This window comes from Pollicipes pollicipes, unplaced genomic scaffold, assembly GCF_011947565.3.
Source record: "Pollicipes pollicipes isolate AB1234 unplaced genomic scaffold, Ppol_2.1 Scaffold_7262;HRSCAF=8765_pilon_pilon_pilon, whole genome shotgun sequence".
In the NCBI taxonomy this organism is placed as follows: domain Eukaryota; kingdom Metazoa; phylum Arthropoda; class Thecostraca; order Pollicipedomorpha; family Pollicipedidae; genus Pollicipes; species Pollicipes pollicipes.
In genome coordinates this window covers 20,793,672-20,802,826 of record NW_023597055.1, presented here as the reverse complement: position 1 = coordinate 20,802,826, position 9,155 = coordinate 20,793,672, and the positions used below count along the sequence as shown (strand labels likewise).

The 9,155-nt window shown below is 48.9% G+C and overlaps 1 protein-coding gene across 1 annotated transcript; it reads left to right on the top strand.

The window, feature by feature from the left end:
• The first annotated feature begins 4,833 nt into the window (after positions 1-4,833).
• On the top strand, positions 4,834-8,259 carry LOC119113548 (cancer-related nucleoside-triphosphatase homolog). The gene is made up of 4 exons (XM_037237846.1): positions 4,834-4,994; positions 5,369-5,476; positions 6,322-6,551; positions 7,628-8,259. The coding sequence occupies exons 2-4, from the start codon at positions 5,395-5,397 to the stop codon at positions 7,880-7,882; spliced, it is 567 nt and encodes a 188-aa protein (XP_037093741.1). The 5' UTR covers positions 4,834-4,994; positions 5,369-5,394; the 3' UTR covers positions 7,883-8,259.
• The last annotated feature ends 896 nt before the right edge of the window (positions 8,260-9,155 follow it).

The following is a 9,155-nucleotide window of genomic DNA, read 5'->3' as shown; positions in this document are numbered from 1 at the left end:
GCAGCAGCTGTTGTAAAAGAGTGGCAGGCGCAAAAACGCCGATGGCAATATTTGCCAGCTAATGTAAGTGGCATGGGATAGTTATTGGTTAGCAATACCCCACACAGAGGTAATGCCAACCGTTGGGAACGGCCGCGGTCCGCGTCAGTTACTGTAAGATGTAGAGTAGGTCACTGCCAATTTGGATCTTGTATTTATGTCCGACCAAGAAGCGCTGGCACATATCAGAGGGGCGTGGTTCCTCGCGTTTAAGGTAGTATAGTTCCGGTGGAATTTGGCAACGCGGTAGAATTCGTTAATGAAGCTGAAACTCTTGACTTCATTACTGTGAAAAAGACTGTTGTCGCTGACGACTTGTTCCTCCGATCTAAAATCACTCGTTGTCGTATACACGTGGTAGAACAGGTCTGAAATAATAAATTACATGCAAAGATTAAAGCCGATAGTAGTGTATATTCGAAACCTTCTTTGGTCACAAATTACAGAGAAGCACCACGGAAAGCAATACGTTCGGTGACGGAATTCTATTTCATGACCTTGATCTCTATCGTCTTTTTAAATGGAATTTGTCATGCTCTTCCTGAATAGAACCTCAAAGACCACCGTTATCTCAGCTTTGCTTTGGGTAGCAGTGTTGGTATCGGTTTTGGTGACTCATTTGGCTACAGTGTCGTCATATTCTGTCAACATCTACCGCTGCTGCCCGCAGATCGATGCATCACGCGTGCAATGAGGATGTACTACTCCGCACATTTGCTTTTATGGAGAACATGGCAGTGTCAGGACACGGATGTCTCTGAACTGGCTGTACGGGACACGGATGTCTCTGAACTGGCTGTGCAGGGCACGGATGTCTCTGAACTGGCTGTGCGCGACACAGATGTCTCTGGACTGGCTGTACAGGACACGGATGTCTGAACTGGTTGTGCAGGACACGGATGTCTCTGGACTGGCTGTACGGGACACGGATGTCTGAACTGACTGTGCAGGACACGGATGTCTCTGAACTGGCTGTGCAGGACACGGATGTCTGAACTGGCTGTGCAGGACACGAATGTCTCTGACCTGACTGTGCAGGACAAGGATGTCTCTAAATTGTTCTACAGGACACTGGTGTCTCTGAACTGGCTGTGCACGACACAGATGTCTCTGGACTGGCTGTACAAGACAAGGATGGGTGAACTGGCTGTGCAGGACACGGATGTCTCTAAATTGTTTGTGCAGGGCACGAATGTCTCTGAACTGGCTGCGCAGGTCATGGGTGTCTGAACCGGCTGTGCAGAACATGTATGTCTCTAAATTGGTTGTGAAGGACACTAATGTCTCTGAACTGGCTGTGCACGACACGGATGTCTCTGAACTGTCTGTGCATGACATGGATGTCTGAACTGGTTGTGCCCTCCCGCACACATTTCAGCACGCATTGGTGTGGGGCACATGTTTGCACGGTCGTAGGGGGCTCCACTACCAATCACAGTTCGATCTTGTCACCAAACGCGTTTTCCGGTTATGATGATATTGTGTTTGTACTCTGTACTGTACTTATGATGTTTTCAATGTTTCCACCTGTATTGGAGCATTGGAAATTTTGCGATTGTTTACACCGCCATGATCCACAGAATATGCCAGGTGCCCCCAAATTTATGCGATTTTCCGGTTTGCCGGCCTGCATATTTTTTGATAGAAATTAGTTGAAACATTTTTTGAAGGATATACTTCCCAGATCAGAGCCTAGGCAAAGCGCAGTCCTCATTATGTGAGCCCTGCCCCCCTCCATCCCATCATGAAATTCCAGGCCACCGGCATAATTTGGAGGCGAAAATTAATACGCGCCCGCTTGGCCGGTTGAAAACCCTTTGCTCGGGTAAAGGTCAACTTGACCCCTAAGATCCAAAAAGCTAAGATATTTAGAGACACCAAATGTACAGGGTGGGCTGAGCTTTACGTGAACCCACTTGTGCCAAAATCTTAGGTAACTAGACTACGTCTTGGGGTCAACTTAGGTCAAACAGCGACAAACTCTAAATTGGTGTTTTAAGTGCCCCAGAGCTACTCATGCAACCCATGTTAAGTTAGATACCTATTCTAAGCGAAGGCCCAATAGTGCTCATCTAAGGTCAATGACCTTTTTGACCTGTATAAGGTCATTGGTACCATATGCCTACGAGACGGCTCCTATTTTGCCAAGTTACCTATTCTCACGTTTAAAAAATCCATAGGACATGTCTGCTGCGGTTCCTGTCGTTAATGGATTACAAATGAGTACTAGAAACTACCCCGTGTGTCAAGCTCTGAAGTAAAAAAGATTAGTTTTAACCTAGGTTCGAGAACCATTCTGAAAAAAAACATTTGGGAGTGAGTCAACTTATCCCCCCCCCCCCCCCGAGCGCGTATTGAAGGGAATGTTTCACATTTAGACATTGAAGCAAACATAAGATATTATTAAACAATATTACTTATAACTACTGGTGCACTTTTAAGTGTAAAAGACTGCTCTAGACAGCACAATTTTCTGTTGAGCAACTATGCTCCTCAATGCGTCATGGTTTGATCACGTCATCGTACCTTGCACAGCATTGATAGTGAACCAATTGACGCCCGTTGTATCTGAAAACCGTGCGCACGAGCACCAGATATGAACATCTTGACAATTTTAGTTGTCTTGGCCTTGATTGCCGCATGACTTATGAAGTGGTAGGATTTGAATGGCGTTATTTTTGCGTCATGAATGCCAAGGTGACTTTGAAATACCCTCCCACAGCTACACTGTCATATAGATGAAAAGTGTGTCTACGAATGGAAGCGAAACGGGAAAGTTAACTACGTAAATGACAAACCAAACTGCAGGATTATTCTTCGAAAGAAAGTGTGCGCGCATATGCATAACATGTACGCTGAGTGAAATGCACAAATTTGTACTTCTCTGTGCTGCGCTCCGTAGCCCGCTAGAAAAAATTGCGTCCATAAGATGTATCTTCGCTAACAAGCAATGTGGTCAGTGCGGCTGCGAAACATGTCCTGTGGCGTCGGGATTTGACCCTGTTCATGGCATTACAGATTTCCACATCCTGTCAGGTATTTATCGGTCCCCTCACTTTGATGCAAGAGTCTTTGCTCTGAAAGTTCTCAAGGAAATGCAATACACCCTTGAAGTGAGTGTTCTACATTACGATTGGGTCTGAATTGAAATGCTTTTTTGAAGATTATTCAGTGCAGTTCAAGGCTCTGCCCTTCTTAAGGCCTTAGAACCCTCTAATTCTTGGGCGACACGTCCGCTACAATGCCCGAGTTCACTTTCCTCAAAGTTTGAGGTTCCTACGTCACGACCTTCAGGTCAAATAAGGTAAAACAAGGTCAAACTCCGTTTGGTGTCCAAAGTGTACCCAGAACCTAGATACCTGTTCTAAGCAAAAGTTCACCTGCTCACTGAATGTCATGGCATATCAGGTGCTGTTAATGAGTACAATCATATAAGACCGCTAGTTGAACCTTACATTTGAAGAAGCGACACAGGTTGCACTAGCCAGTATGTCCCTAAAAACGAAATTATGACCTAGGCCATTTTGGGTCAGTGACCTATTCTGACCTTTAGGGAGTTTATGAAAGACGTATAATGCGGTTTCCGTTATCAATAGATTCCAAATGTGCAACAGAGATGACCTCATGCTGTAAGCCCGAGAGTGAAAAAACAGGGTTGTTTTGACCTTGGTCTGACCTTTACACCTGATCCCAGTTCAATGGAATCTGCTCACTCAATTGTTTGCTTACCTCAAAAGGTATTTCGGAAATGTATGGCTTGGTCTAACACTCCGTTGTTGCATCAGGTTAAACGATTCCCTAGAAACTGACCTCGCTGAACCTATGGTCTGCGTTTGACCTGCCGTAGGTCAGCTACCTTACAAAGTACATCTAAATTTGTGACACAAAACGATTCGCTATTCAATAGTCTACATAGATGGAAAATTTGGCGCGGCTACGCCGCGCTGTTGGAAAACCATTTTGAAAAGATCACTGGGGAGGGCGTCAAATTGATCCCGACCCGAGCGCGTGTCAACAGGAGCCTCTTTGTTGACCTGCCGCATCAACCTGGATCGCTGGATTGTTCAGGTGTTGTTCCTATTGGTCTTGGGTTTTCCCATTTTATCGAAGGACCCACACTATTGACGGCCCCTTAAATGTCCATCAGCCGGGGTACTCTTGATCTCTCCAAGGTTCTCCAAATTGGTCTTGGGCTCTTGAAATGAAATCAGAAGGACCTTACGCTGTCGTCGAAATCCCGCATGTGCTTGCGAACACAGCGCTTCGGTCACTCATCGCATGCCATCTGCTTGTGTCATCTGCTCCTTGTGACGTCATAGTAGCATCATCCAAATCCCGTCATTCCATAAGTTATACGGCGATAGAGACCAAGGCAAATATAACCGTTGAAGCTTTCATATCTGGCGTTCATGAGTACGATTTCCCGATAAAGTAGCCGTCACTCGGCTCTGAATCAATGTCGTGCAATGTGCGATAACATAATCAAACAGTGAAGCATTGAGGAGCATGCTAACTAAAAAGAGGATTGCGCCGTCTAGAGCAGTCTTTTCCACTAACAGGTATACAAGTTTTTATAAGTGAGCTTGTTTTATTATATCTGCTGCTTGCTTCAACATCTTCAAAATATCCCCTTTAGTGCAACAGGTACGGCAAGGTTTTTCCTCGCCGAATCTACTTTTGTATGCAATCAAGGGCTACCAAACATTAGGCATATATGGCGCATATCAGACATACAGAAGGACGTAAACAGCTAGTGTGTGTGTCGGGGGGGGGGGGGGGGGGGCTGTGCAAGTGGTGCGTGCGGATTGCTACGTGGTGTGCGGCGTTGGGTGCAGAGCCGCGTGGATGTCGTAGGGGTGGGTTTACCTGCTACCTCATATGCGACCTCGGTAGTCATTACGTCTGGGTGAGCGTTGGTGCGTTGTGCAGTGCGCACTCCGCGTCTATAAAATGAGGTAAGGAAAGACGAGAGAGAAAAAGAGACATACGGTAGGGAAGTGGTGAGGATCCAGCAGTTAGCGGGATAATAAACATGCATCTTAACCTCAATTTTCCCTTGTACTTGAGGCAAGCTGCTCCATATCCTGAGTATATCATCTCGGATTGTTGATGTTATTTTGCCTTGCAATATCCAATGAACATTGCAAGAACTAAACTCTGTTTTGGCAGGAAGGATACCTGTTGTAGGCTTAGAAAGGATTTTTGTTGTGGAAACATTGCTATTATTACATTGATTAGCTACTACGGGAATCAATGATGATTTTGGAATATGAACTTAGCATCAATTACATTCATTTTGGTAGGTAAATATGCTTTAAACGCTTTGTAGACAGCTCACCACCTGAAGAAAGTCAGATGAACCACCTGCTGATCACCGGACTGCCTGGAGTTGGCAAGACCACTCTTCTCCAGCGGGCTTTGGAGCAGTTGAAAAATGGTAAGTTGATAGCTGTGGCAGAGCCCCATCCATGAATGGATGATTTTATACCTGCTGGTGCAAGAATTTATGTCCTTAGTAATCTGTATGTATTTTATAATGATTTGAACATCTCAATGTACTAAGTGGCATCACAATCACGAGTGGAATGGACAGAGGCATGTAGATAAACTAGCATAATCAGAAGGTTGTTTCAGCTGCTCAGTGAGTCAGGTGGGATTTCAATTCATTGTGTTGGCCCCACAGTCAAGGCATTGGTGCATTACTAGGATAGAATGGTTTGTACACTGACTTTTGCTCTCCCACAAGTTTAAAGTCTGCCAAGTTAATGTGTTAATTACTTACATATTCCATATCACAATTTATGGGGCTATGGTGGTTTAAGCAACACATGTTTGAATAGGGCAGCTAGCCAACATTTTTACCCTCCACTGCCTCAGACCAAAATAGTGCTTCATCATGATGCCATCCAGTCCTGCATACATAACTAGTTATCTGCTCATTATTGTGCAATGCTGTGCAAACTAATTGTTATGCTATGCTGTTTATGATATGGCATGTATTGCCTAGTGCATTACATATAACAGGCATGGTTTATGAATAATTATGCATGACCAGACACCATATCAACAGATTACAAAGTGTGCACTTGAGTACCTATTCCTTAATGAATAAAAGTGACAAGGATTTTTTATGTTTGTCACAAGATCTTTGGCTGTCCTACAGAACCACTTGACTAAGTGGCATCACCTTCCACCATGGGAAGAACTTGAACCCACTTCAATCAACACCCACAATCAATCATGGACTTGAATGCTAACCCAAGTATGCATTGTCACCGCCAGTGCCGGCGACTGGCTTCGTGACAGAGGAGGTGCGCCAGTCCGGCGACCGTGTGGGCTTCGACGTGGTGACGCTGACTGGCGGCCGGGCGCCGCTGGCTCGCGTCGGTGCCGGCGGCGGCCGCAGTCGGCCCTGCGTCGGCCGTTACGCCGTCGACCTGGAGTCGTTCGAGCGCGTCGCGCTGTCGGCCATGGCTAGCGCCCCATCCGGCGGCGTGCTGGTCATCGATGAGGTGAGGCCTCGCCCGCAGGGCACGCGCACGCGCTGGGATCTCCGGGCTGGTGCCACTGGAAGGCACGTGTGAGGAGCGAAGTCAAAGTGGCTGATGGAACGCCCATCTGGAGGTGTGGGCATGTCGTTTGCTTCCTTTTGCTCGTGTGAAACGTGGATCAGTGGCAGGGAAGTGCTTCCGCTGGAATGGGGCCCTGTCAAGCTACTTTCATCACCCTACGTTCGCACAGGAGTGGACGTTCTGTCGGGCTTCTTTCGCCACCCTGCGGTCGTGCGGAAGTGGGGGGGGGGGGGGGGGGGGGGTTCCGGGAGGCCGCTTCCGTCACTGCGTTTGTACGGGCGTCTTGCCAGTGGGGTCAGGCCACGTTTTTGGAGAGTCCGATTGTTACAAATGTGCTTTTCGTGTTCATATGCCCGGATTGCTGTAAAAATGTGGTGAAGTGGCTTTAACACTTAAATCAAAATTCCTGTAGAATAGCGCTCTGGTCTTGCAGATGTGTGTTTGAGTGGGGGGGGGGGGGGGGGAGGGGGAGCAACAGGGCCACAGACAGCCGCTGTAACTGAACCCAGTCAGATCTGCCCCGGATGAGCACTAGTCGTACTCGCAGTCGTCAGGCTGACCTACTCACCGATGGGTTATGAACACTCCACCGCGCGTTACCACCCACATCCAGGCCGTCACATTCTCGAGACACTTTCCCAGCCGCACAGCGCGGCTGTCTGGACAGGCCTCAGCTGTGTGGCCGCTAGCCAGGTCGGCCGCGTGCGCAGCCTGATCGGCCGGTGTGGCTGCACCGGTCCGTCTCGGCCGAACCCGGACCGGCGGCATGGACGTGCTGGCGGTGTCGACGCTCGCTCAGGGAGCCTGTGCAGTGACCACCGGTCCGTCTCGGCCGAACCGGGACCGGCGGCATGGACGTGCTGTCGGTGTCGACGCTCGCTCAGGGAGCCTGTGGCCGATGCGCTCTTGCCGTTCGTGGCGCTGTCTTGTCACTCTCGTGACCAGCTGAAGCTGCCTCGCCTCCGTCGTGTCTCGCTTCGCCGCTCGTCGTCGCTTACCCCGCCCCGTCCCCTCAGATTGGCAAGATGGAGCTATTGAGCGCGCCGTTTCAGCGCTCGGTCCGCGCCGCGTTCGCCGGCGGCGCGGCGGTGATCGTGGCGACTGTGCCGGTGCCGCGCGGCCGGCAGCCGGCGCTGCTGGCCGAGCTGCGCTCCCGACCCGACATCCGCCTGCTGGAGGTCACGCGGCAGAACAGGGAGGCGCTCGTGCAGACCGTGACGGACTTTGTTCTGAAGAGACTGGGCAACGGTGGCGGAGCGGTGCCCGACTGAGGGGCCGGGGGTGGGAGAGGGGCGCTCCCTGCGTGTTGGGGCAATGTCCCGCTGGTGGGCGGGGTGATAACAGAAGGGCTTTCACGGCACCCTACGGGTGTACTGTGGTGCCGGGACCTATCCCATCTGCGGACAAACCCAACGGCTGAGCGTGTGAAGTTCGCAGCGTGTGTCGAGGGAAGCATACATGTGCGCTGGGAGTTGGTGTAGGTGAGCTGCTGATGTACTGCTCCGCCCAGAACCCAGGGCGTGTTTGTGTGATGTAACGTGTCATAGCTTCAAACCTGCATTGTGCGATGTCTTCTCCTTGGGCTGCTTAATATTAATCGTGCAGAAAATGAATAAACCGTACCTCCACTGTACGAGTATTGACGAGAGAGCTTTCTTTTTCTGGCCATGGTGTGAAGTGAGCTGTTTGAATAAATGGCCTTGTTGGATGGGTTCAAAGAAAATGCGCATGTCGCGTCGTGAGCTAGATTGGAAAGTGCATGTCTTCTGGAAGTGCACGTTTGCATGTCTGTGTGCGATTCATTGGAGCCTATTTTTCGTAGAGAAAATATTTCCGCTCTTGATGATCATATCTTTCTTACCAGTATATGTTTAAAATTACACTTCTAGTTGAGTATCTTTCTCCGCTCCGTCCGGTAAAGAGGGGCCCCGTCACTTTTTCAGCAGAAAAATGGAGCACTCGCTGAAAATACTGGATGGGGGGGGGGGGGGCGATAGCAAACCCCTGTAAGCCAGCGTCGAGGCGCACCATTTCGGGGAATTTTTCTTGACCTACCGCGGGCGGGCACTTCATACTACGTACTGTATACTGAGACGGACACACACCAGGCTGCAGTGAAATGTAATGCCAAATTTGATCATTTTAGTGGTAAAACCTTAAATGCGTGTTGAAAGCTCCGCAGGATAGGTGTTTCGCTACGACTCTTGGAAACATCTTGATCTGCTGTGACGCCGAATAAATATCAAAATCTGGACGTGAACCGTATGATTTTAAGTGGCCCATGACATTTACGCCATGATCTGAATTGGGCCCTTTGCACCTCTTTGCACTGCATCACGTGCAAACGGTAATGTGCAGGTGCTCAGTTTATTACGGATACTGCTGGGGCAGTGCACGACGTGTTAAGCCCTTGTTTCAAATTTTCCGTTCGTTGTTTAAGTTCGATAAACATATTGTCTAATACAATGCCGCATGCGTTTGGGCAAAAGGCTTCCGTACGTTGCGTAAGTTTAGTTTACACTTTTTTGTTTTATACGGTACCGC

Bases quoted from the DNA above. Each gene is read 5' to 3' on its own strand.
- LOC119113548 (XM_037237846.1), top strand. From the start codon at position 5,395: ATGAACCACCTGCTGATCACCGGACTGCCTGGAGTTGGCAAGACCACT. The intron at 5,477-6,321 runs GTAAGTTGATAG...TGTCACCGCCAG, and splicing joins TTTGGAGCAGTTGAAAAATG to TGCCGGCGACTGGCTTCGTG. The intron at 6,552-7,627 runs GTGAGGCCTCGC...CCGTCCCCTCAG, and splicing joins GCGTGCTGGTCATCGATGAG to ATTGGCAAGATGGAGCTATT.